General features: G+C 38.1%; 6 protein-coding genes across 6 annotated transcripts; 3 read left to right on the top strand and 3 right to left on the bottom strand.

The window, feature by feature from the left end:
• Nucleotides 1–730: 730 nt before the first annotated feature.
• Nucleotides 731–1,168, top strand: LOC103843195. Its single transcript, XM_009119899.1, has one exon. It carries the CDS (start codon nt 731–733, stop codon nt 1,166–1,168), a length of 438 nt encoding a protein of 145 aa, XP_009118147.1.
• Nucleotides 1,169–3,781: 2,613 nt separating this feature from the next.
• LOC103843067 (probable phospholipid-transporting ATPase 11) lies at nt 3,782–8,722 on the top strand. The gene is made up of 9 exons (XM_009119767.3): nt 3,782–5,061; nt 5,257–6,155; nt 6,234–6,344; nt 6,431–6,707; nt 6,793–6,881; nt 6,955–7,273; nt 7,355–7,579; nt 7,661–7,852; nt 7,935–8,722. The coding sequence occupies exons 1-9, from the start codon at nt 4,204–4,206 to the stop codon at nt 8,583–8,585; spliced, it is 3,621 nt and encodes a 1,206-aa protein (XP_009118015.1). The 5' UTR covers nt 3,782–4,203; the 3' UTR covers nt 8,586–8,722.
• Nucleotides 8,723–8,943: 221 nt separating this feature from the next.
• LOC103843068 (E3 ubiquitin-protein ligase AIRP2) lies at nt 8,944–12,896 on the top strand. The gene is made up of 4 exons (XM_009119768.3): nt 8,944–10,213; nt 10,481–10,643; nt 10,744–10,810; nt 10,947–12,896. The coding sequence occupies exons 1-4, from the start codon at nt 10,110–10,112 to the stop codon at nt 11,405–11,407; spliced, it is 795 nt and encodes a 264-aa protein (XP_009118016.1). The 5' UTR covers nt 8,944–10,109; the 3' UTR covers nt 11,408–12,896.
• Nucleotides 12,742–17,013, bottom strand: LOC103843069 (protein SDA1 homolog). The gene is made up of 15 exons (XM_009119770.3): nt 16,568–17,013; nt 16,197–16,364; nt 15,786–15,919; nt 15,552–15,693; nt 15,283–15,429; nt 15,126–15,197; nt 14,896–14,991; nt 14,771–14,830; nt 14,615–14,689; nt 14,469–14,522; nt 14,291–14,392; nt 13,584–14,207; nt 13,398–13,496; nt 13,210–13,317; nt 12,742–13,113 (listed from the first exon to the last, which is right to left on the bottom strand). The coding sequence occupies exons 1-15, from the start codon at nt 16,961–16,963 to the stop codon at nt 12,964–12,966; spliced, it is 2,427 nt and encodes an 808-aa protein (XP_009118018.1). The 5' UTR covers nt 16,964–17,013; the 3' UTR covers nt 12,742–12,963.
• A 791-nt stretch (nt 17,014–17,804) lies between these two features.
• On the bottom strand, nt 17,805–19,005 carry LOC103843070 (disease resistance protein RPS5-like). The gene is made up of 3 exons (XM_033278559.1): nt 18,913–19,005; nt 18,692–18,777; nt 17,805–18,597 (listed from the first exon to the last, which is right to left on the bottom strand). The coding sequence occupies exons 1-3, from the start codon at nt 19,003–19,005 to the stop codon at nt 17,805–17,807; spliced, it is 972 nt and encodes a 323-aa protein (XP_033134450.1).
• A 3,046-nt stretch (nt 19,006–22,051) lies between these two features.
• LOC103843072 (disease resistance protein RFL1) lies at nt 22,052–25,579 on the bottom strand. Its single transcript, XM_033279011.1, has one exon. The coding sequence runs from the start codon at nt 24,856–24,858 to the stop codon at nt 22,192–22,194; it is 2,667 nt and encodes an 888-aa protein (XP_033134902.1). The 5' UTR covers nt 24,859–25,579; the 3' UTR covers nt 22,052–22,191.
• Nucleotides 25,580–25,721: the final 142 nt, after the last annotated feature.

Genomic DNA, 25,721 nt, shown 5'->3' on the forward strand with positions numbered 1-25,721 from the left:
AAAAATATAACTTTCAGTTAACTAATTTTTTATTTTTAATAGATTGAATGGTTAATAGATTTGGACATAACATTTTAAAACTAAAAAGGCATTAATTTAGTTATTTTTTAAAAAAATTTGGATGTAATTTTTTGTTAATTTTTGAAATAAAAAACTTGACATGCATTTTAAGTGAGTAGCAAATCATTTTTTTTCGTAATTGTATGTATATCATATGAACTTAAAGTATGTGTAGTATCAATATAAATATTTTATATAAAATGAGAGATGTAAACTAAAAATATAAGGTTAATTATACATATGTTCGGTTATCTTCGGATATCCATTCGGGTTCGGGTATTATCCGTTCGGGTTCGGATATTCAATCTCTCCTTATTCAATATCCGTTCGGGTATTTTGCTATTTCGGTTCGGATTTCGGTTCGGGTTTTTCGGATCGGATTCGAGTACCATTTCGGATATCGGGTAAAGTGCCCACCCCTACGTTATATGCGGGTAGAGCAGAGAAGGATGTGTAGGCTTCGTATAAGAACACGGTCACGCCAAACGTGATATTCTTGTAGAAGAAGTAAGATATCTGCCCGAACAAAAACACAACCTAGTTAAAGATTTATGATGATTAGATATCAAGAAATACCGAGACATGGGAAGTGCTTAGGCCGAGACAAGCGATAAAACCATGGGTTGACGTGGTCTGGTTCAAAGGCGCCATACCGAAGCTGAGCTTTACCATGTGGATTGCAAATTATGATAGACTACCGACGAGGGCAAGACTGGCAGCGTGGGGAATGGCGATCTCGCCTCTATGCCCTTTTTGCTCCAATTATGAAGAATCACGAGATCATCTGCTTCTTCGATGCGTGTACAGCAAAGAAGTGTGGGGAGGGGTGTTCGCAAGATGCCTTCCACCGTCAAACACGTTTACAGACTGGGCAGAGCTGCTATCTTGGATTAGAGGAGCGCCACCAAAACTCACTCTTCTTAGGAAACTGGCGACTCAATCCACTGTCTATCACTTATGGAAGCAGAGGAATAATCTGATCCATAACCAGACATCAGTCCCTGCTGCAACTGTCTTCCATGCTATTGACAAAGAGATTCGAAACATCATCTCGGCAAGGAGGCACAGAAAGCACTTCGACACACTAATGATTTTGTGGTTGAGATAAGTCAGATCTCTTGTTGTTTAAGCTTGTGTCCCATCTTGTTTTTATTTCTTTTTGCCAAGATGACACAAACATAAGATTCTACTTTGTATTATCTTTCTTTCATATATGATATTTACAGTTTAGCAAAAAAAGATATCAAGAAATAAGTGTGGACCGGAAACTGTTTTGGGCCCATAAACGTAAATACGGTGATCTGAAGCCCAATGTACGTAATTAAGACGATGTCTAAATTGAAAAATGTTTTGCAGAGTTATAGTATTATTTTTACGCGTAAGGGTATTGTTTAAAATTAAATTATGCAAGGACTTGACCGCCAATGGGAAACTTAAAATTGTTTCCCTTCTAAATACTTTTCTTCTTTTAAACATTAACTTACATATCTTATCTCATCTTATCTTGTGTTTGTTAGTGTAAACTAACTTTAATGGATCCAAAACCCTTGTCCGTTATTTTTGTCAAAGTGATAATGACTATTATAAAATTACATGTCTATGAGATGGTATGATGCTCACAGATGAGATGGTGTTTGAATAGTCGCGCAGCCACAATAATGAGATTAATAGTAGTAGGAGTAGGTGAGACATATGTGCTGTGACTATAAATAATCACATGAAAATGTCGTGGTAATATGTAATAATATATTTATCATATCACATGTATATGGCAAATATGGAATCATTTTCTTTTAAAACATCTATATGAATCATGAAGTATTCGTTATAACTTGGAAAAAACATTAAGCTCATTGATATGGATTATTTTTTGCTACCAAACTATAATATTCTCAAATCTGGCAACAAACTATGAGGTGGAAATTAAATTTCACATGTATGCGTTGCCAACACCCAAGAGTGTGTCAGAAGATATACTAATCAGGAAATCGAGGACAGATCATGTTTTGGATCGGGGATCACTTGAAGTTAAGTACATTAGTTTTATAACATATAGTATTAATATAACCCTTACATTAGAGAATCAATCAATTCAAAAACATCATTTATTTACTAATCACTATCCAATAAATAAATACTTTTCCTCCCTTTTCTTCGCTTTTTCCTAGAAATTTTCAGAGGTATTAATAAAAGTAAACCATATACGACTTCGTCTACGCCTCATTCCCATTCGTTCTTATATGATCAATTCCTCTTCTCTTTTGACATCATCTTTAATTATTTACTAGATTTTGATCCGCGCAGGCGCGCGGGTGTATATTTTGAAAAATATGTTAATATTTGTTTTTCATGTAATTTTTAGGATTTGGAAAAATGAATCCGAAGAACATAACCGATACCGATCCAAAAATATAGTACCAAACCCGAACATAAATTGATTAAATATTCTAATTATTCAAAATTTTGTTATTTAGAGAACCGAATCTGATCCGAACCGAAGTATTTGGATATCCGAATTTATCTAAAAATAGATTTATATACTTATATATATTAATTATTTTTAGATTTAACGTATATGAAACATTAAAAATGATATTTTTAAATTGGTTTAAATACTTGAAAATATATATAGATAGTCAAAAGTAAATATCTGAAATAGTTAAAGTATACTCAAATCACCAAAAATACTTAAAATAATTATTGATTCCGTATCCAAAATTTTAAATCAAGCCAATTGATATGTTAAGCTTAAGTATTATAACATATGTTATTCAAATTTATACGTAATATATTATTTTATTTATACATTTTGAGAAATTTAAAATATATAATGATTTAAGATTTTAAAAATAATTTAAATTAGTTATCCAAACCTAAACCAAACCCGCAAAGATCCAAATCGAACTCAAACCAAAATTTAGAAACATTCTAATAAGGCTGAAATCTTTGACCCCGAAAACCCGAAATACAAACCGATCAGAACCAAACCCGTATGGGTACCCAAAAGCCCATCCCTAGTCATTATTATATATCGTATTTTATCATCATATAATTAATCGTATTTTATATGTACCATCATATAAGTAATCATATAACTAATAGTATTTTATACATACTATCATATAAATAATTACATATATTATAATTTTTAAACTTAATATGAAATATAAAAACCATAATTTGAGTTGGTATTTCAAATTAGGCTTTGTATTATATTTTTCTTATATATATTGACAATATTTTTTTATAATGGTTATTGAAAAATAGTTTAGTAAAAATCTATTTTTGAATATATGTATATTTCTGAATCAATTTTTGATATAAATCAAATTTGAATTATTATTTTGATTTGAAATATGTATATAAAGTTTAAATTTTGTTTTATGGTTAGTTTAGAAAAAAAAAATTAGGCAATTAGATTGACCCATTTTGGTATATTTTAAAAGTGGCCTAGATAACTTTCAATTTTCTTAAAAAACATAAGCCCATTACTTTTTTTCTTAATATTACTATCCTTATTTTCAAATAAAAATATTTTTTTTAAAAGACTGTAATCCATATTTCTAAACACTCTAAATTTTTTAATAGTCCTATTCAAATCTCCAAACACTCCAATTTTGTACTTGAGTTTTAATAAGATAGATGGCATCATAATTTTGTTACTTTATTCTTCTAGAACATAAAGGGACAAAAACTACAGACTGAGTACTTTTCATTTCCGACAAATATGGATTGTTACAAATTTGATTTTTATTATGTCCATCGAAATTTGAAAAAACCAGATATTTAGCGATCTCTTGCGTCTTCTTTAAATGATTTTTCTTTCGAAATCCCACGAAAATCATACGATTTATTCCATGACTGAAAAATAATTTAATACTCCGTCAAAAATACGTATGTTTGAAAGTCGTCGTCAAAGTTGGCTTTTTCATAAAATAACGAAGAAACACTCGTTCTTCTTCCTTTTGCCCAATTTGCTAAATCAAATACTATAATTACTCACAAAATTATTCATTTTCATAGTTCCAAAGTACATAAAAAAATCTCCATTCTTTCATTCTTTTCCCTCAACAATTCACCCAAAAACATTAACGGGGTCATCACCATTTTCAAGATTCACATATATATTTTTCAGACATAGTCATGCCGGGAGGTAGACAAGGCGGTCGGAGAAGAAGCAGGTTACGTCTGAGCAACATCTACGCCTTCAAATGTCGCAAATCAAGCTTCCAAGAAGATCACTCACAGATAGGAGGACCAGGCTTCTCCCGAGTCGTCTACTGCAACGAACCCAACTCGCCGGCGTCGGAACGCCGCAACTACGCCGGAAACTACGTCCGGTCAACGAAATACACTCCGGCTTCGTTCATACCCAAATCTCTCTTCGAGCAGTTCCGCCGCGTGGCCAACTTCTACTTCCTCGTCACCGGAATCTTGTCCCTGACTCCGCTCTCTCCTTACGGCGCCGTCAGCGCTCTGTTACCTCTCGGCTTCGTCATCCTCGTGAGCATGGTCAAAGAAGGGATCGAGGACTGGGGGAGAAAACGGCAGGACATTGAGGTGAATAACAGGAGAGTGAAGGTCCACGACGGGAATGGAAATTTCCGGCAAGAGGAGTGGAGGGAGCTTAAGGTCGGAGATATAGTGAGAGTTGAGAAAGACGAGTTTTTTCCGGCGGATCTTTTGCTTCTTTCGTCGAGCTACGAGGATTCGATTTGTTACGTGGAGACGATGAATCTCGACGGAGAGACGAATCTTAAAGTGAAGCAAGGTTTGGAAGCGACGTCGTCGGCGTTACACGAAGACTCAGACTTCAAGGAGTTGAAAGCCGTCGTGAGATGCGAAGATCCTAATGCGGATCTATACACGTTCGTTGGAACTTTGCATTTGGAAGAACAGAGACATCCTTTGTCTATTCAACAGCTTCTGCTTCGTGACTCGAAGCTTAGAAACACGGAGTACGTGTACGGAGCTGTTGTATTCACTGGACACGACACAAAGGTACAAATCTAAACACACAAACTGATTTGTCAAAAGTTATGTCATAGGTTCTCAATTCGAGTAACCGTTGGGACGGAACTAATATTACATATTGTGGTTTCATGTCTACAGTTATTATTATGGGCTTTGGCTCTGAACCTCCGGATATTTAATAAAAAAAAGAAAACTGATTTTGTAATGTTTTGTTGATAATAGGTGATTCAAAATTCAACTGATCCTCCATCGAAGAGAAGCAGAATCGAGAGGAAGATGGACAAGATCATCTACATGATGTTCTTCGTAGTCTTTCTGATGTCTTTTATCGGCTCCATCGTCTTCGGAATCGAGACAAGAGAGGATAGAGCTAGAGCTGGAGGAAGAACAGAGAGATGGTACTTGAAACCAGACGACGCAGACATCTTCTTCGACCCCGAAAAAGCTCCACTGGCTGCGATTTTTCATTTTTTCACCGCGGTTATGCTCTACAGCTACTTCATTCCCATTTCTCTCTACGTATCCATCGAAATCGTCAAAGTTCTTCAGAGTGTTTTCATCAACAACGACATTCTTATGTACTACGAGGAGACTGATAAACCCGCGCACGCGAGAACTTCGAATCTCAACGAAGAGCTTGGAATGGTCGACACGATCCTATCCGATAAAACCGGGACGCTGACGTGCAACTCCATGGAGTTCATCAAGTGTTCTATAGCCGGGACGGCGTACGGGCGCGGTATAACCGAAGTTGAAAGATCCATGGCTATGAGAAGCGGCGGCGCGGCTTTGGTTGGTGATGATCTGGACGTTGTGGTGGACAAGTCTGGTCCTAAGATCAAAGGGTTTAACTTCCAGGATGAGAGAGTCATGAAAGGTAACTGGGTGAAGCAGCGAGAAGCTGCTGTATTGCAGAAGTTTTTCAGGTTGTTAGCCGTGTGTCACACGGCTATACCTGAAACTGATGAAGCCACGGGGGCCGTCTCTTACGAGGCTGAGTCTCCGGATGAAGCTGCGTTTGTCGTCGCGGCTAGAGAGCTCGGTTTTGAGTTCTTTAGCCGCACGCAAAACGGGATTTCGTTCCGTGAGTTGGATCTTGCAACGGGGCAGAAAGTTGAAAGGTTTGGTTCTGTTTATGAAAATGTACTTCTTGGCGATATCTTGAGGTTAAAAACTAACATTCCTCTGTTTTGTTACAGAGTGTATCGGTTACTAAACGTTCTTGAGTTCAACAGCGCGAGGAAGAGAATGTCAGTGATCGTGCGGGACGAAGATGGGAAGCTTCTGTTACTGTCCAAAGGAGCTGACAAGTAAGTTCTTACATTTTGAGGCTTTCTTGATGATCTATATGTATTGTACTAATCTTGTTTTGTTGTGTGTGTGTGTTTGTGTGCAGTGTGATGTTCGAAAGACTTGCCAAGAACGGACGTAAATTCGAAGAGAAAACAAGAGAGCATGTTAATGAATACGCAGATGCAGGACTTAGGACACTGATCCTTGCATACCGTGAGGTTGATGAGAATGAGTACATAGAGTTCAGCAAGAACTTCAATGAAGCTAAGAACTCAGTTACAACGGATCGCGAGAGCTTGATCGATGAAATCACTGATCAGATGGAACGTGATTTGATCCTCCTTGGCGCTACTGCTGTTGAGGACAAGCTTCAAAATGGGGTATAGCTCTTTGTAACATATATATTCTTAGTAGATATATATATATTTTTTAATATATAATGTCTAATTTTGATTGTGTGTTTAGGTTCCTGAATGTATAGACAAGCTTGCGCAAGCAGGAATCAAGATTTGGGTTCTAACGGGAGACAAGATGGAGACAGCAATCAATATAGGGTAAGGAACTTGTGTTTTTTTTCTCTCATGTCTGAATCCTAGTTTCTGACATTCTTTGTCGGAATCTATACAGGTTTGCTTGTAGTTTACTAAGACAAGAGATGAAGCAGATCATCATAAACCTCGAGACACCACATATAAAAGCATTGGAGAAAGCTGGAGAGAAAGATGCGATTGAACAGGCATCTAGAGAAAGTGTTGTCAAACAAATGGAGGAAGGGAAAGCTCTCATCACAGGATCAAGCGGCTCTCATGAGGCGTTTGCGTTGATCATCGACGGGAAGTCGCTAACGTACGCTCTTGAAGATGAGTTCAAGAAACAGTTTCTTGATTTAGCCACAGCGTGTGCTTCTGTTATTTGCTGTAGATCATCACCTAAACAAAAGGCATTGGTAATGATCTCTTTCTCCGTGGATATGGGAGGTTTTAGCATGACGGTTTCCGTTTAGTTAATAGATTTTTTTTTTTGTTAGGTTACGAGGTTGGTCAAAACGGGAACAGGGAAGACAACATTAGGTATTGGAGATGGAGCGAATGATGTTGGAATGCTTCAAGAAGCAGACATCGGTGTCGGAATCAGCGGTGTTGAGGGTATGCAAGCTGTTATGTCTAGCGATATAGCCATTGCTCAGTTCAGATACTTAGAGCGTCTCTTGCTTGTCCATGGTCACTGGTGTTACAGCAGAATCTCATCCATGGTACCTATTATTTCTTTAAATAAACTCTATACATACATCCTCACATTTTTCTCTAACTAGGTTCTGTTTTTGCTCTGGCAGATCTGTTACTTCTTCTACAAGAATATCACTTTTGGTGTGACTGTCTTCTTATACGAAGCCTACACATCCTTCTCTGCTCAACCAGCATATAACGACTGGTTTCTATCTCTTTTCAATGTCTTCTTCTCTTCGCTTCCGGTCATTGCTCTCGGAGTTTTCGATCAAGACGTCTCATCTCGCTTCTGTTACAAGGTAGGTCTACATTACCCCGATAAATCCTAATAAAACCCTAGATTCCTCTGAATAGCCCATTAAGCTTTGTCTTTCTTTGCAGTTCCCATTGTTATACCAAGAAGGAGTTCAGAATCTTCTCTTCAGCTGGAAGAGAATCATTGGATGGATGTTCAATGGACTAATCACGGCGCTCGCCATTTTCTTCATCTGCAAGGAATCTCAAGAACACCAACTCTACAACCCTAATGGCAAAACTGCCGGTCGGGAAATCCTCGGAGGGACAATATACACTTGCATTGTCTGGGTGGTCAACCTCCAAATGGTTCTTGCAATAAGCTACTTCACTTGGGTCCAACACATTGTAATATGGGGCTCAATTGCTTTATGGTACATCTTCCTCATGGTCTATGGAGCCATGGGTCCTAGCTTCTCCACAGATGCTTACAAAGTCTTCCTTGAAACACTAGCTCCAGCTCCATCTTACTGGCTAACAACACTTTTCGTGATGATCTTTGCTTTGATCCCTTACTTCGTCTTTAAAGCGATTCAGATGAGATTCTTCCCTGGTTACCACCAAATGATTCAGTGGATCAGGTACGAAGGTCATTCTAATGATCCTGAGTTTGTGGAGATGGTTAGGCAAAGATCAATTAGGCCTACGACTGTTGGTTTCACTGCGAGAAGAGCTGCTAGTGTGCGACGGTCGGGTAGGTTTCATGATCAGCTTAAAAAGAATTTCATTGCTTTCTGAAGAGAAGAGAGAGAAATGTCTGATTGTTTGTGAAATGTGAATATGTACTTTGTATATAAAGCTATCATCATACAGACAAACATTACAACTTGTTTTGTTTATTTTTGGTCAACTTGATTGATATATAATAAAGATGATAGAAAACTTACAAAAGAACCAAACCCACCACAAGAGACTAGAATACAAAATCTCAAGTAGTAACATCTATACACCCAGCTTCCACGAAGCACTATACCAAAAAGCACTAACAGCCCAAGTAAGGCCATACATTCAAAACAATCAGCACATTACTTAGCCCAAACACAGCATGACAAAAAGCAACTAAACAGAGGCAACAGCCATCTCATAATCCAACAAAACATTTAATCAAAAACAACATAAGACTGTCGCCTGAACATCGCAACCATACTTCAGTGAACGAAATAGGCGTCTCTATTTGCTTTGTGCCCTTCAACAAATAGAGGTGCCATAAAGCAAATAGATGTGCCTATCTAAACAATGTTACCGAGCTTTTTAAAATAAATAAGGTGGTAAGAAGGCCTAGTTCTACAACAGCCAATTTCTAAACCCACTGAGAACCCATATGAATGAGATACCAAACCGAACCAAGAGACTGAAGGCCAGTAATAAGTTTGGAAGATGAACAAAGAAGGAAAGAGTCAACTCCATTGTAGCTTTCAAGAGAGAGAACCAAAGTTGAATGATTGAACGACACCGAGTTTTGTTGAAAACGGGATGTATGTTTAGCTTTCTTTGCCCTGGGCAAAGGGGTACGTAAGTGTACTTTCTTTGCGGATGACTTTTGAAGAAAGGAATATGTCTGAATCAGCTTGAACCTAAGAAGCATCTCTTTTTGTTAGGACATGAGCCAAAAGATTTTCTTAAGTTTAGTTTGAATTCAAACAACTTCGTTTGATTTTTATTCGTTTTTTTTTTGTGTGTGTGTGTGTGTGTACATCTCTATTTTGAAGTTTAAACGGTAGAATAACTTTGAGGTTATTCTTTGGGTTAACTTGAGCAAAACATGTTTTATTTAGCGAGGCAAAGTACACGCACGCGTTCTTCCACTTTGGTCCTTTTTTTTGTCTATATTCGCTTCAACTATTTATTCCAAAAGCTGTTACAAAATTTGAATGAAAGGGACTTTTAATTATTTTCAGATACAGAAAGCCATCTTTTTTTTCTTTCTTTTTGAACAGAAAGCCATCTTAATTCTCAAAGTTTAATCCTAGCTTACTTCACAAGAAAAAAAAACAATTAATTTTCTCATTAAAGGAACGAATTTTTCTTCTTCAACATTGATTATTTTATTTAAATAAAGCAGGTAACCGTGAACAAAAGAATCAAAAAGGCAAAACAAAGAAAAAGCAGAGAGAGAAGTGAGACTTGTGTTCTTGGCTTTTACCGATCAACCAGACCAATCCCTCGCTTCTGGCATCTTCGTCTTTCGTTTCTTATATTTATCTGGCGAGTTCTACAATCAATTCCTTGCTGCAATCACCTCAGAGAGAGAGAGAGAGAGAGATGTATAATCAGTTGGCAGTTTCTTCTTCATCAACACCTTCTTCTTCTTCGTACTATGAATCTTTGAAGCTTTTGGAAGCTGATGTCCAACACGCTAATACTTTGTAAGTCCCTTTCTGGGTTTTGTCTCCTTTCTCCTAAAGTTTAATACTTTACTAATTAGCTGAGCTAGAAAAGTAGGTGAATGTTGAAAACCCAGCTGAGAAAATTTAAGCTATTTTAAGAAACTTTCTGAAAGTTGTTGTCCGCTTTGATAAATTTACTAGCTTTTTAGGCTCAGGGTTTACTAATTTTAGGGTCTCTGATGTATGTTTGCGTTGCTTCACATGTTTGTGTTCGTTGATGAGAACTTGAGCTTTTATTTTTTCCAGGGCAGAAGCAATTCCAATGGGGAAGAACAATGCACGGCTTCAGATGAAACTAGTTCACAGCAACTTCGCTTCTTTACTACTCATCTTGTTTCGGTGGATTGATTTTTCTTGCTCATGTCTGCTTCCCCGCTACTTCAACCTCTTTCATGTTCTTGTCTACAAGGTTAGTTTCTTAAAGTCCTATTCCATCTCAAAATGATGTCTTCCTTTGATTGAAATTGTTCATTTTGTTGACATTTGTTTTGTTATATATGCTTGTACAGGTTAATTCTGATGGACAACCAAAGCTTACCGCGCTCGGTAGGAAAGCAACTATCAGTGAGTTCTATGGTAAGCAAACCCATAACCATTGATTGAACATGTTATGTTGTTAAATGTTTTTAGCCATTTTCTTCAAAAGGTTTCTCATTTTCAGTTACTTAGTAGATGTGCTGGATGTTTAATATGAGTCTTGTGTCTTTTGAAGGTGTGATACTGCCATCACTTCAGCTATTACATAGCAACTTAGACGAGCTGGATACTTCAGACATTGGTTTTGACCTTAAAAGACTCAGCAACAAGATAACAAAAGCAGCTCACAGTCACAGTAGTAGATTCATCAATGCAGGGTTAGAGCGTGAGGAAGAATGTGGAATCTGTCTAGAAACTTGCACTAAAATGGTGTTGCCTAATTGCTGCCACTCAATGTGCATCAAATGCTACCGCAATTGGAACTTGAAGTCTCAGTCATGCCCGTTTTGTCGAGGCAGCATAAAGAGAGTGAACTCAGAGGATCTGTGGGTGCTTGCTGGTGATAACGACGTGGTGGATACAAGGACGGCTTCAAGGGAAGACTTGTTCAGATTCTACCTCTACATCAATAGCCTTCCCAAGGATTACCCTGAAGCTCTCTTCTTGGTTTACTATGAGTACTCAAACCTGATTTAGAGAATCTGTACAAACAAAAACTATGTACAGATTTTTGTATTGTATAGAATGTAAAACTGTGTTGCCAAAAGCTTCTCAGCTTTTACATGCTTTATCTATAACTGTGAAATGCTACAAAAAAAAAGAAGCTTGAATACAGCAAAGAATTAAGGCTATAAAAACTCTCTAATCAGAGTGATTGCAATAACTAATGAAGAATCTTTAACAAAAACATAGTTTACAAATATATATGCTCATCTCCAAAGACAGGTTATCACTAAGAGCATCTCCAATGTATAACTTCATTTTTTCTGCCAAAATAAAGTAAAAGTGAAAATGAAGTAAAATTGCTCCAATCCTACTCCATTTTCCATTCTATAATGGAGTGATGAACAAACAAAAAATAGATTACTCCATTTATGGACTAAATTTCATTATGGAATGAAATATGGAGTTGAGTTGGAGCATTACTTACTCCATATCCACTTTTACTCTATTTTAGAGAAAAAAATGGAGTACGGATGGAAATGCCCTAAGAACTTATCAACATCATTAATGAGACCGATAATATTTACGAAGTACCGAATATTTTGGTTAATGAGACCGATAATATTAAATGGGTAGTTTTTCTTTCCGACAAGTATATATGTAATAAATAGAATGCGATTTTGAAGAATTGAGATTTTTTTTTTTGGAGGTAGTTTGAAGGTTTTGTATAGGTAAGGTTTTGTCAAATTTCACCCGCTTGTGGCCTTTAGGTGTATAGTTTGTACTTCATCTTTCAGTTTATAAAATGCAATAAAAAGTTTAAAAAAAAAAAAAAGAGTAACGACCTATCCTCGACTAGCATTGGTCCGCAGAAAGCATATGACTCAGACGCATTAATAGTAATTTAATTACTTTCTGATTTATATGTTTCATGAATTTAAACGATTCTGAGATGCTCCCTCTCTGCAACACTGCACAAACACGAATTGTTACTGACCAGTGACCACTACTGTCTTAAATTGGATCTGTGATCTCTCTCCCTCTAAGATTGTTGATCAATGTCTGTTGTTGATGGTTTGATTATGAGATATGAATCCTCTTTGCTGCATTGCTCCAGTTTCAACCGATGACCGGGCTAACCCGGTTCTCGCCAAACCGGCGGGGAATCAACCGTGTCAGCTAAGTTTCGAACCTCAACCAGGTAGCAACAGCCACGCTTCTAAGCCGTCCTTCTCAACACAAGCCTGAATCCTAATCCTATAGATAACTCATAAAACATTGGTGTATTATGTAGAAGTCGAACAGAGTTACTGGAGATGATGACAGGTTTTATATTTGGTTGTACAAGTATAAGTAGATCATTTAGAAATCAGAATGATCATCCATTATCCATTTTACAAGCCAATGCTTATGAGTTATCTATAGTTTTTTAAAACTGAATACCATTTGATAAAAGAGTGGATATCATATTCTAATTTTGGAACAAAATGTAAACCCTGTAAGAAATAAATTATAGAAAACATGAAGCAAAATTGTGTGCGGGTTTTGAGACAAAAAAAAAGGAAGTAGGAAGAGTGTTTTGGTCAGTTTCATTTCCAAGCTTTCCTTCCTCTGAACTGGGTTCCGCTGTTGCTTTTCTTCATTTTCTTGGATCGCTTTGATCTACCAGCCTTTGATCTTATCGCAGCAAGAGGCATATTCTTCTTGTGCTCCTTCTGTTTATTGCTCGATCCTCCCACCTGCATTTTCGTTTTACACAAATCATCAATCAAGCCCAACATCAAATGCTGTAATAATAACCCTTTGCTGTATACGAACAAACATAAAACAGATACCTTCTTCTGCTTGGTGGCAGTCCTGGATTGGTATTTCACTCTGTCCTCCCTACCCGCTTTAACTAACTCCATTCTCTGCTCCTTTGTTAGTTTATGCCTTATGTGAGCCTGTGGGAACAGTAAAAAAAATCATTTAGCATCATTGAATCAAACCTGAGTTGTGTGTCAAACATTGTGTAACTTCTTACTTCAAGTTTGGCTGGATTGACACGCTTCTTACTTAGCTGATCAGAATCCGGAACCTTGAACCCTTTTCGAGCCAATGCAAGTTTTGCTTCCTTCTTTGCCTATATTATTGCACACACAAAAGACATTAATAACGTGAACAGATGAACAGAAGCTTATCTCTTTCGCATACGTATGTATATATATACCTGAAGATCTTTGATTTTTCGGAAGTCCTCATTGGAAAGTATGCCATCGTTTTCATCCAAAGAAGGCTGCTCGCTCTTGGCTTCTGCGAACCTCTTAAGTGCTCGTAGGCTTGTATCAGCAGAGAGGAGATTCGCATCGAAATCAACCATCTTCCTTTTCTTCCCCTTGGCCTTCTCTTTGCTTCCACTATCTTCTTCAGAAGAATCAGAAGCTTCTCCATCATCATCATCTTCTTCGCTTTCCATCTCCTCGTTTTCAGAATCAGTCTCGGCTTCATTACTGTCATTCATATCTTCCTCTTCGTCGTCACCCGCGATGGAAGTATCAACATCACTGTCATCTTCAGTGTTGTTCATATCGTCATCAGAATCTTCTTCAGCTTCGTCCTCGTTTCCACAATCATCAGGCACCAGCTCCTCCTGCTCGACATCATCACTGCCAGGCAACTCCACGTCATCATCTTCTTCATCACCATCATCAGAGTCACTCTCATGATCACTTTCTTGCAATAACTCAACATTGGGAACATCACTGAAGACATTAGCTTCTCCGAATTGTTTAGGTTTGGCAACGGGACCTCCAGGACGGCCACGGTCTTTTTTCACTAGAAGCGAAGGATTGATCTGAAATTACCACAAAACGCAAATTATAGACATACATCGATTATTTTGTTCAAACGACAAAATCAAATGCTTCTTCTGCTAACCTCTCTGAACAATGCAATGAGGGAACGGGCTCCTGCGGATATGGCTTTTTCATGTTCCTTTTTATACAGAGCAAGATCTTGCAGCAACTCTTCTGTCATCAACTGAAGTACACGATGACACAAGTAAGATAACACACGAATGATGAGAAAATTAAATCAGGAGTATGAACTAGTTTACCTCGGGAATCCTCAGGCACATTTCTCGAATCACATTGAGTCCGACAGCAATAGCCTGGAAGCATAAATGAAAAAGGAAAAATAAATATGGTAGAAGAAAATTTCTACTTGAGTCGTCCCTTGAAGTGAGAGAGATTGAAATCAAACCTCAGGACGTGAACGGTCGTGTACAAACTGATTCACAATTTGCATGAACAGTGGTTTCACAGCATCAGAAGGAACCTGCTCGAGACAAAATAAAATTGGTAAGACTAAAGAATGAGAAAAAGTAACAATGCTTTAAATGTGGAAAAGTTTTTATACCCCATCATGGCAAGCCTGAACTGCTGCTGCAAGTATTTGTGTAACGTCCTTTTCATGTGGCTGCGTTCAGAACATAGTTTAATTAGCATAAGAATTTTTTAAACAAAATGTTTAGCAGAACATACCTTAGCGTAGTTTTGAAGATAAGTGTAAAAGCTTAATAATTGCAACTTGTGAAGCCCAATTGTTCGTGCAATAACTTTCATCATCATTAACCTGGTCTGCAAATTAAAATATCAGCAGAAAATTATCAGTTCAGAGGAAAAAAAATAAAAGTTACTACACTTGGTTAAAGGAGGGGGTTATGAGGTGGCTTAGTCAACTTCCATTGATGAAAAATAGAAAGAATAGTTACCTCAATTCGTTCACTAGTTTTGCCAATGCTCTTGCCAGTCTGAAGACGAGAAAGTAATTTCTCTGCAAATTTCTGTATAAAGAAGTAAACATTCAACTATAGCCACTCCATACTATAATGACTAGTGTCAGTAAATGGCACACTACAATAAGCTAACCTGAGGATCATTTAGATGATTGAGAGGTGAATAAGTTGAAGTGGTGCTCTCGGACGAAGCACGCTGCTTCTTCTTAATACTCTTCATCGCACGTTGCAGTTTCGCTTGCTTCTTCTTCTTGCTAGAAGATGTACCTTTGTTGTTCGCCTAAGCATCCGAAAAATAAATATATTAAATTTTTGAAGAAAAAAAACTCATATCATATAAGTAGAACCTAGTTCCATACATCTTCATAATCGCTGATAAAATTCATGTAAAATGTAGTTTACCTTGTAAACAGCCTCCCTGTTAATCACAACATGGTTTTCGGGCTTTGAATCCTCGTCATCGTCGTTGTCTGAAGCATCACTATCATCCTCATCCTCAATGTTCTCGTAGTCAAGAAGAAACCGAAGAGAAGATACCATGATCCTGAACATCATGTCAAAAGAGAAGTTCGCAACTCTTCCAACCAAATCACATCAACATAATCCAAAGTCAGAAGAAACAAGAGAAAGATATACCTAGGCGAAGCATGAAAGCAAGCTTCACAAATGGCAATAGCAACTCTCTCATGTCTATCACCAAGCCAAACCTTCTTCTTGAGAAGCTCACATAGAGTAACAAGTGCTCTCTTAGCCTTTGTTTCATCTTCTTGCTACAAACCAAAAAACAAACACACCAAGCTAACTATCATCGTTCACAATCCCATGAAAAGAGATAAGCATGGTAAGTGAAATGCTTTTCTTAAAATCCGATTTGTACGACTCAAATTGGTTTAAACTGTTATAAATGGGTTAAAATCAGTTTAAATCAACACCAAGCTTATTTTAAATATGTTAAATTAAGAATAATGTTAGTACAAATACACAAAATTTTCTAATTTTTTTTTGTTTTGCCAATCTATTTCTTGAGCACTAGAGATAAGAGCTTACCTCCAACATGGAGATGACAATCTTCTGAAGTCCCTTATGCCTCGGATCAGTAACACTCATCTTACGAATGGTCTGAACAATGTGAGAAAACGCAAGCTTCCTCAAGTTTCTATCACCAATACACTGAACATCCAGAAACAGAGCCAGCAAATCCTCGATGACAAGACTCTACAAACAATCAAAGCACACACCTTTATATTTCAATCAACCACATAAAAGGACACACCTTTCTATTACAATCAAAAATCATTCTAAAGCACACACCTTTATAATTCAAATCAACCACATAAAGCACATACATTTCTACTCCAATCAAAATCATTATCAAGCACACACCTTTCTATTACAATCCTTTACATTAAAGCACGTACCTTTCGATTCATAAGAAGAATCAACGCCTGAGAGACGTGGTTCCTCAGCCCCGAGGGCATCGCGAGGCACGAGGTGCGGAGCAAATCAGTCAGCTGAGCTGGGAACTCCGCGAGCTGCTTAGGGTAAAAGGGAGTGACGTGAGCTAGGAACATGGCTCGGTCGCCGAGGTCTTTGGCGACGGAAGGGTCGGAGCCGACGGAGGAGAAGCTGAGGGCGGCTTGCTGCTGGAAGAGATCGACGGAGGCTTTGAACTGTTTGTAGATTAGTTGGAGCTCTGTTTCGTATCCATCCGGGTCGCGCTTGATTTTGCCCTGGAGGATGGGGAGGCTGAGCTTCTCGGAGCTCCGGCCGGAGGCCTTTAAGGACTCCGGCGTGCGGCCTAGAGATCCGGACATTTTCGGAGGTTTTGGGGAGAAGATAGAGAAACCCTACGAGGAACAAGTGAGGCGTCTTTAACTCTTATACCCTTCTCTTTTTTTTATTTACGGTTAGGTTTAGTTATTTATTGTACCAGGTCCGGTTTAGGATTTGATTCTCTCTGACACTGGTTATATCGGTTTAGGATTTAATAAATCACGAGATATAACACAAGCCTATATCTCACGTTTAGTCTCAAGTCCAGTTAACAGTAGATAAAAATATGAAATGTTATATAGGTTTTTTCATAGTAAATAGAAAAATTATTCACAAAATTAATATTTACATTTAAAAGTTAGACCGGTTAGATTCGTTTGATCGGACAATTCAAATATATTGTTCTTATTTTGATTCATAGAGACAAACAATTCATCATACATAGTGGTGTGCACTCAGTTCTACAGAGAGACCATTCATCCATAGCCAATTTGAAATCAGACTCCTGAGCTTCCATATCCAGAAGGTACTCAACGTATCCATTATAACTCTAGACTTTCATTGGAAGCAGGAGCGAAAGACACAAGATTCGTAGAGTAAGCAAAATACATTACAATCTAGTCTACACAATACAACCACATTACTTTTTTGAAGTCTCAACAGTCGACAGAGTAAGCAAAAAGGATAATATCACATTGTTTATTAGATAAAACATTTAACTCTTTGTGGTTCAAATACAATCCAAGCAAACAAAAGAGAGAAATCAAAAGGATAGCAACACACAAACAAAGAAGAATCCCTCTTGCTTCACAGCACAAGCCAAGAAGACCACAAACTTTTATTATGGAGATACAAAAAAAAAGACGAAAGGCACTTTGTTGGTTATGGAAAACTCCATACCTTTTCACAGCAAAGCAAGAAACGTTCTTCAGTGGCTTTCTCTTCCCATTGAACCCTTTCTATCCATTCATCATCACTGTAACTGATCACAAGTTCATCACCACCAAGACAACTTCCAGAACTGAGTGGAAGCTTTCTCAGTGTTGGACACCTTTCAACACCAATCTTCTTTAGACAAGGGAAGAGCAGAGGACTCCTGTATATGCTCTTCAACATCGGTAAGTTACTCAATTCAAGCCTCACAAGTTTATCAAACGGAGTCATTGTTCCTCCCGCGTGTTGCTCACCTGCCGTTTTCTTCTCGCTTATTATTTCTTCTACCTCATCTAAACTTTGAAGCTTAAGGTGAGTAAGCTTTGGAACAAACAACAGCCACGTCAGATCCTTAAGGCCATCGCAGGCAGTTATAATCACACTCGAGAGGTTCTTTAGTGTTGGCTTTATCAGAAACGTGTCGTATGATACCCTCCCGATCTCAATCTCCTCTACACCACAACTCTTTATGATGAGCTTACGGAGTTGCTCCATTGTTGTTGGCAACACTAGATATGCTACATGAATATCTCTAATACATACTTCTTCAATACTAAATGCCAACACCTGAGCTCTAAACAGTTTCTTCAAAGAACTCGAGGAGATGTCTATGTTTAAGCTTTCTAGTCGTCCCAAGTGTTGAAGCTCCTTTATTGTGCTAGCATCGAGCATAACGATCGAACCTTGTAGTCTCAATACCCCTAAACTTAATACATCTGATAACCCATCAACACTTGAGCCTCTTTGTCATTTCAAGATTGAGATGTCTTAGACGTGTCAACCTTCCTAAACCATCAGGCAATCGCTCTATCTTGGTCCATGACAAGTTGAGATACCGCAAAGCGAGCAAACCTGATATCTCCTCCGGCAATTCCTTGAGCTCGTTGAACGACATATTCAAAACAACTAGCTTTAGCATACACTGAAAGAACTCACCAGAGATACACTAGCTTTGTGAACATAGCCCACTAAGAGACAACCTTTCAAGTTCAGCAGTTCTACTGTTAAGCAGATAACTGACTTGCCTACTGATGTTATCAACATTTTTAAGCCATACCTTGACTTCTGCAAGCCGTTGCATACTTCCAGTATCCTCCTCCCTCTCGACCCTTCTCAACACGTCAGTGTGGCTTGCCTTGTGCTCTTCCATTTTGAAGAGATTTGAAACTAAATAGATTGATGCTCAAATGAGCTTATTAAACTAGAAATGAAATAGCTCAGTGAGCTTTATTTAACAAGACAAAGAGAGAGGATGAAGATAACGTTGTCACCAAGATAAAAGAGTTTTCGATTGATTCATAAAATGAGGAAGGAGGCTGCTCAAACTGCAGCCAAAGTTACAACTTCAGAACTGTTAACAACGTATATATATGAGTCTATAACCCTAGTCTAAAAGCTTCTAATGGATCATAAGGTTGGGCTTTTCTTTGGGCTTCAATACTCCCCCGCAAACTTAGCGTAGGTGGATCTCAACGGAGCCAAGTTTGAACCTCAAATGATGGCTTGGTGGAAAAAGTAGTGGAAGAATGATCACATGGAGCTATAGGTGTAATCTTCAATTCACCACATAGAAGAGATGGTTTGGTCTATACTTGGAGAGTATCGCATGGCTTCACTCAGAGGTTTCTCTTGAACTTGGAGAGCTTAGTCGATCTCACTCAGAGGTACACTGTGACCTTTCTTTCTCACAAAGAGTCCGGGTTCTTTTGTGACCCGTGTAACTCATCAAATTTGTCTAATAACAAAAGGGACTTTCCCACAACAACTTAGATCCCTTCCACTATCTATCTTCCATCAATAACCAGTTCCAGACCAATAAACCATACCGGCATTGTCCTATGAAACTATGACTACCCGGCATTACTCCAGATTCCAATCCTAGCCAGCCAACAGAACCACCAGACCAAGCGACCATAATATTCTACCAATCTCTATCAAGCAACAGTTATATCTATGTTCTGTTCCAGTAGAAAAATGCAGAAACATTACCACCTTTTATTCCTCGAGCTTGACAGAGACTGGCTTGTGATAATGTTGATGTTGTGAAGAAGCGTAGAAACTGCCTTTGTGGTTTCAGAACCAATAGAAGACTCAGACCATAGTGGAGATTAGATCTTTTCCGAGACCTTTCCTTTATCAAGTCTTCGCGTTCTCATGAACAAGCCACCAAGCTTCCAGCTTTACGGCGGCGAACACCCTGGTATGACCATGCTACTCTTTTTTTTTTTTTTTTTTTAAGAAAGGAGCCTTTGTTGTAACCACACTTCTTCATATTCTTCTTGCCTTGGTCGTTGTTTCGTAGATCTACCACCTTACTCTCGTGTTCTATCTGATTTTAAAACACAAGACTTCATCTTTTCAGCTTGGGTGAAGAGAAAACGAGAAAGGTTGGAGCTTTAGTGATAGGATTGAGTTAGTAACCCATAGAACCCCAAGGATTTACTCCCTGGTGCTCTGATACCATGAAGAGATTTGAAACTAAATAGATTGATGCTCAAATGAGCTTATTAAACTAGAAATGAAATAGCTCAGTGAGCTTTATTTAACAAGACAAAGAGAGAGGATGAAGATAACGTTGTCACCAAGATAAAAGAGTTTTCGATTGATTCATAAAATGAGGAAGGAGGCTGCTCAAACTGCAGCCAAAGTTACAACTTCAGAACTGTTAACAACGTATATATATGAGTCTATAACCCTAGTCTAAAAGCTTCTAATGGATCATAAGGTTGGGCTTTTCTTTGGACTTCAATACATTTCTCTCTGCATCGCTGCTAGATTCTCCTCAAGAATCTTAATGTGACTCGCTTTGAAGCATGAAAGGTAAGAAACATCTTTCAATACTTGATCACCTGACAAGGGAACAGAGAAAAAACCTCCCATCTTTGATCAGACTAGAGAGAGAACAAAAAAGGAGATAATGTGAGAAACAGAGTTCCAAAACAAGAAACTTGAAGATGGTTTCACCTGCTGCACACACCGTTTAAATAAGTAAAAAAGTCAATTATTCTATAGTCTCTTTTAAACCATTTTTGTCTGACCGAAAACTAAGGTCTTGTATTTTATAGTTATTAACAAGCCGGTTATTAAATTTTTTGTAGTAAAACTGAGACCTAAGAGCATGATTATTAGGAGTTCTTAAGGTGGAGTTCTTAGGTCTACTTAAAATATCTAGACGAACTATTAATTCAGTAAAATATTATTCTCTCGAAAAATTTGCATAAAGCACAATTAAGATCAGGAATCAACTACTAAAGCCAAAGAGGAGTAGGTAGAGAATTATAAACCATGCGAGTGTTGACCAACAAGCTCCGCTAAAGCAACTTAACTGCAAAACTACGCAGTCTAAACCACTTCATCGACGAGACATCAGTTCAGTTAGGCTTTGCAAGCCATAACGATTGGCTTAAGAGCACTAACCTTAGCTTAGAAGAAGAAAAAAAATAGTCATCTTGAGCTCCCAAAGTTCTCCACAGAGACAATTCATCAGACAAGTGGTATGCACTTGGTTCCAGGAGTTGTCATTAGATTTTGCAAGCAACAAGATCCATAATGGAAGTATCTATTATAATTTATAAACTCCTAGACCCACAAACTAAACACGAATCCAGAAACCATAGTAACAGTCTAACAGAGACATAATCACAATCTGTCAAGTAAAGATTTCTTTTTGGTGGCGGGTAAATATAATGGTTAGCCTACTGATGTGTTTTGATCTGACGAACCAAATTTTGCCACGTTACAATTTGGCGAACGGGAATTTTATACGCTAGTTTTATCATTGGCTCGTGTTCACAAACTGAACCGGTCTAATCAGGACTGCATGTTGCTTTTGTTAACGATTTTATCTGTCAGATTATATATATATATATATTTTTTTTTTTGGTAGTTTGCTCAAAAAAAAAAATATATATTTTTTTTTTGGTATCTATAAGGGATTTTTTTTTATTACTGCATAATTCGTTGCAGATATAAGTTATCCAATGATTTTTTTTATAAAATATAATTTAAATAATGGTATTAGAACTTACGAAATATTTAAGTAAAAAAAAAATTAAATTAGCTAGTGAATGAATACTATTAAAGAAACGAATCGCTATTTTTGCTAGGGACAAATTATGACAATTTGTTTTTTTTTTTGTCAAAACTGGGAATAAATGATGATTTTAGGACAAACTGAGATTTAACACAGTTTAAAATCAAGCTTTTTCATAAGACAAATTTCCTAGATAATATGAGTAATCATGCAAACCATCCACATAATCATACAGAGGTAGAAGAAACAGAGTAGGCAAAATACAATTTCAGAAGAAGAAAAAGAGAGAAACAGAAAAACAGTTTAGAAGATCATGTGGGTCGTACATAAAGGTAAGAAACGGAGTCTTGTGGCTTCGTCCTCCCATTCAACTCTTTCTAACCATTCTTTATCAGGGCACTCTATGACCAACTTTTCAACGTTAAGGACGCTTTTAGAATTCAGAGGCAGCTTTCTCAGCTTCAGACAACTGCCGCTTATCTGGATATGTCTCAGACGTTGAAATGGCAGAGCATTCCAATATATGCTCTTCAGCTCAGGCAAATCGGCCAAGGCAAGCTCTTGTAGTTTCTTGAAAGGAATAATATTATTCTCTAAAACACTCTCAGCTTTCTCTTTGCTTATTATCTCCTCTAGTCGCCCTGACGTATGCACATAAAGTTGAGTAAGGTTTGAAGCAAACAACAGCCACGTCAAATCCTTTAGACCATCACAAAAGGCAATTATTACTCGAGTGAGGATTGAGAAGCATGGACTTGTCAGGCTTTTGTTCCATGGTGTCTTCTCTATCTTTATCTCCTCCAACATTCTACAACTATGTATGAAGATGTCATGGAGACCATCCAAAGCTGGCAGAACCATTACTTGGACTGACTCTTCTTCCCCAATCCGAACTTGTTGGATGCTTCTTCCAATTCTGGGGTCATCGAACAATTTCTCCCCAACCAAAGTACTTGTCGAGATATTTACGCTTATATACTCTATATGTTCTAAGAGCTTCAGCGCCTCCATTAGGCTCATATCTAGCCGCACTTTGGAATAAAGTAGCTTCAGTGTCCTCAAGCTTGACAATCCTGATATCCCATCTAAACTCTCAAGGCACTTTGTACTCTCCAAATTCAGATGTATTAGCATTTTCAACTGTTCTAAACCAAAAGGTAATTCTGATATACTTGTATGTGACAAGTTAAGGTATCTCAAGGAAACCAGATTGCACATATCCATTCGAAATCCACTGAGAATACAATCTGATAAATCCAAAACCAGAAGCTTTGGCATAGACTGAAAAAATCCATCTGATATCTCTTCCAGAGAGCGGTTTTCTCGAAGGATGACGGTTGTAAGTTCAGGACAGTCAGGGCTCTCAGATATGATTTGAATATCATTTGCCATCAACGAAATTCTTCTCACATCTTTCCAGTTCTTCACTTTGGGTATTTCACGTATCCCGGCACGAGCTTGTACGATACATCTTTCTTTATTCTTTCCTAGATCCGAAGCTATCCACATGGCCATCTCCCGCACCACATCATGCAATTTTACATATTCTTCGGCTGCGTATCTTATTTCCTCAACCAACAACAAACATGCACGGACAAGGGTCCCGAGTATCTCATAACCTTGGCTCATTGCCCTCTCTCTACCTTCCTTCTCATCAATGAACCCCTCACCTATCCAGTACTCTATCAATCTCTCTTTATCAATATAACCATCTTCAGGAAACAGAGAGCAATACAGAAAACATGACTTGGTCATCTCACCATCCAAGTTATCGTAGCTATACTTCAATATCGGAAGAATCTCATCTTCAACGCCTGAAAACTCTGTGGCAGATGAAGTCAACACATCAACTGCTCGACGCCACTCTTGTACTGATCTTTTGCTCGCCATTGTTTCACCAATGACATTAAGTGCCAATGGTAGGCCACGACATTTCCCAGCGACTTTTCTTGCGAGCTCGGGAATGTCTGGGTGCCTTCCCAGTGTATGTTCTCCGACTTTCCTTTTGAACAAATCCCAGGCTTTGTCTGTGTCCAGACAATGGACTTCGATCGGGTCATCAACTCCCATGCGCCCACACACATCTCGAGAGCGGGTGGTAAATACTACTTTGCTTCTGGTTTCTCTGCTTGGATATGGGACTCCAATCTTACTTAAATTCACTTTCTCCCATATGTCATCCAGAAACAACACAAATTTCTTCCTCCTGAGAACGTTGTGGATGTCATGGGCTCTCTCCACGTCGCTTTTCTCGTCCCACTCTTTCCCCCCAACGCCTAGCTTTTCACCGATGCTCCCTTGAATCTTATGGACTGTTGCATTTTGTGACACCACAACCCATATCACAACATTAAACCCACCATCTCGTTTAGAAAACCTATTGTTGATCTGCGTGAGAAGGGTGGTTTTGCCAACCCCACCCATACCATACAGACCCACCATCCCAACTTCATCTTCCATCAGACGGCTCCATACCATTTCGAGCATTGTTTCCTGACCTATTGTTGGTTGGATAGGCAACTCTTCACCCTCAGCTATAGGAGCTGCATCAGTCACCACATCAAATTCTCCCTGGGAACTAAGACTCTCTACCTCCCTCAACATTACCATAACCCTTTTCCCATAAAGATAACTCTTTTCCACATTTTTAGAAAAAAATCGACAAAGACACAACCTTTGAAGCTCAAGGTCACTAGTCCTAAGAAGCTCATCATATTGGTTTTCCATTGTGAGGATACTCGTAAGCCATACCTGGACTTGATCAAGCCTTCGACGATGTCCAGCAAACTCTTCTCTGTCTACCCTTACTTGAACATCATCTCTCTTAGCCTTGAGAGCTCGCATGGCTTTATGGAGAGTCGCTAGATTCTGCGGGAGGTTGTGGATATAACTTCCCTTGAGGCATAGACATTGGGAGACTTGATTCACCACTTGATCACATGACACTGAGACAGAGAAACAACCTCCCATTGCTGCACAGACGAGAGAGAGAGAGAGAGAGATAGGGCACAAATCATAGAACACAGCCAGAAGCTAAGCAATTATTAAAAGGGAAGGAAAGAGAAGATAAGGTTGTTGAGTAATGCTGTCTCCGGAAAAGCAAAGGTGCATATTGCATAAGTCCAAAGGTGCTAATTTTAAAAAATATTTATAGCAAAAAGCAATTATTCTTAGTCTTTTTAGCCTACTCCTTCAGAAGTGTTTGCCACTTTCTTACATATTATGGAAACAATTTATAAATGTCAGAACGATTTGAAGATTGATGATCGAGGAACAGATATCACAGATCTTCACAAAGTTTCAAATTCCGAACCATTTTTGCGGACTACATCGAACGCAGTCGAGAAGTGCCAAGAGTAGGTCTGTATATTTCATTTTTTTTACTCAACCATCTTCAACAACAGTAAAAAGATAAAAACAATCGCTAAGGATCATCTCAAACAGACATCAAAGTGTTTTACGAGTTTATGGTTCATTCAACAGAAGCATAAACTGATAAACAGAAAACAGCCGTATGATAGAAGAAAGAGGAGTGCGTTGCAGATCAAGCAACAGAGTAAGCACAAAGGAATATTATTGTGTTCACTGAGCTAATTTATCAAACACGTGGTGTGCACTTGGTTCCACTAGCTCACTCCCAGCTAAAGTTAACTCGAACTCAATCTCCTAAGCAATTAGATCGATGAAAGTACACATCTATAATGATAAACCGATCCAAAAACTCTTGTTTTAGAAAAAAAAATGAGGACCAACTGCTTTTCATTCTCTTGTTTTGTTTCTTTGTATCTGTTTTTTTCTCTGGCGGGAATTTATGATTCTGTGTGTTTGATCCG

The sequence above is a fragment of the Brassica rapa genome, chromosome A09 (genome assembly GCF_000309985.2).
Source record: "Brassica rapa cultivar Chiifu-401-42 chromosome A09, CAAS_Brap_v3.01, whole genome shotgun sequence".
NCBI classification, from domain to species: domain Eukaryota; kingdom Viridiplantae; phylum Streptophyta; class Magnoliopsida; order Brassicales; family Brassicaceae; genus Brassica; species Brassica rapa.

Coding starts and splice junctions, on each gene's coding strand:
- LOC103843195 (XM_009119899.1), top strand. CDS start 731: ATGTGGATTGCAAATTATGATAGACTACCGACGAGGGCAAGACTGGCA.
- LOC103843067 (XM_009119767.3), top strand. CDS start 4,204: ATGCCGGGAGGTAGACAAGGCGGTCGGAGAAGAAGCAGGTTACGTCTG. Junction 6,882..6,954: donor GAGACAGCAATCAATATAGG/GTAAGGAACTTG, acceptor GAATCTATACAG/GTTTGCTTGTAGTTTACTAA. Junction 7,274..7,354: donor CACCTAAACAAAAGGCATTG/GTAATGATCTCT, acceptor TTTTTTTGTTAG/GTTACGAGGTTGGTCAAAAC.
- LOC103843068 (XM_009119768.3), top strand. CDS start 10,110: ATGTATAATCAGTTGGCAGTTTCTTCTTCATCAACACCTTCTTCTTCT. Junction 10,214..10,480: donor GTCCAACACGCTAATACTTT/GTAAGTCCCTTT, acceptor TATTTTTTCCAG/GGCAGAAGCAATTCCAATGG. Junction 10,811..10,946: donor AACTATCAGTGAGTTCTATG/GTAAGCAAACCC, acceptor TGTCTTTTGAAG/GTGTGATACTGCCATCACTT.
- LOC103843069 (XM_009119770.3), bottom strand. CDS start 16,963: ATGTCCGGATCTCTAGGCCGCACGCCGGAGTCCTTAAAGGCCTCCGGC. Junction 14,831..14,895: donor ATCTTCAAAACTACGCTAAG/GTATGTTCTGCT, acceptor TTCTGAACGCAG/CCACATGAAAAGGACGTTAC. Junction 14,690..14,770: donor TTCAGGCTTGCCATGATGGG/GTATAAAAACTT, acceptor TGTCTCGAGCAG/GTTCCTTCTGATGCTGTGAA.
- LOC103843070 (XM_033278559.1), bottom strand. CDS start 19,005: ATGGAAGAGCACAAGGCAAGCCACACTGACGTGTTGAGAAGGGTCGAG. Junction 18,778..18,912: donor AACGGCTTGCAGAAGTCAAG/GTATGGCTTAAA, acceptor GAGTTCTTTCAG/TGTATGCTAAAGCTAGTTGT. Junction 18,598..18,691: donor TCAGGTTTGCTCGCTTTGCG/GTATCTCAACTT, acceptor GAAATGACAAAG/AGGCTCAAGTGTTGATGGGT.
- LOC103843072 (XM_033279011.1), bottom strand. CDS start 24,858: ATGGGAGGTTGTTTCTCTGTCTCAGTGTCATGTGATCAAGTGGTGAAT.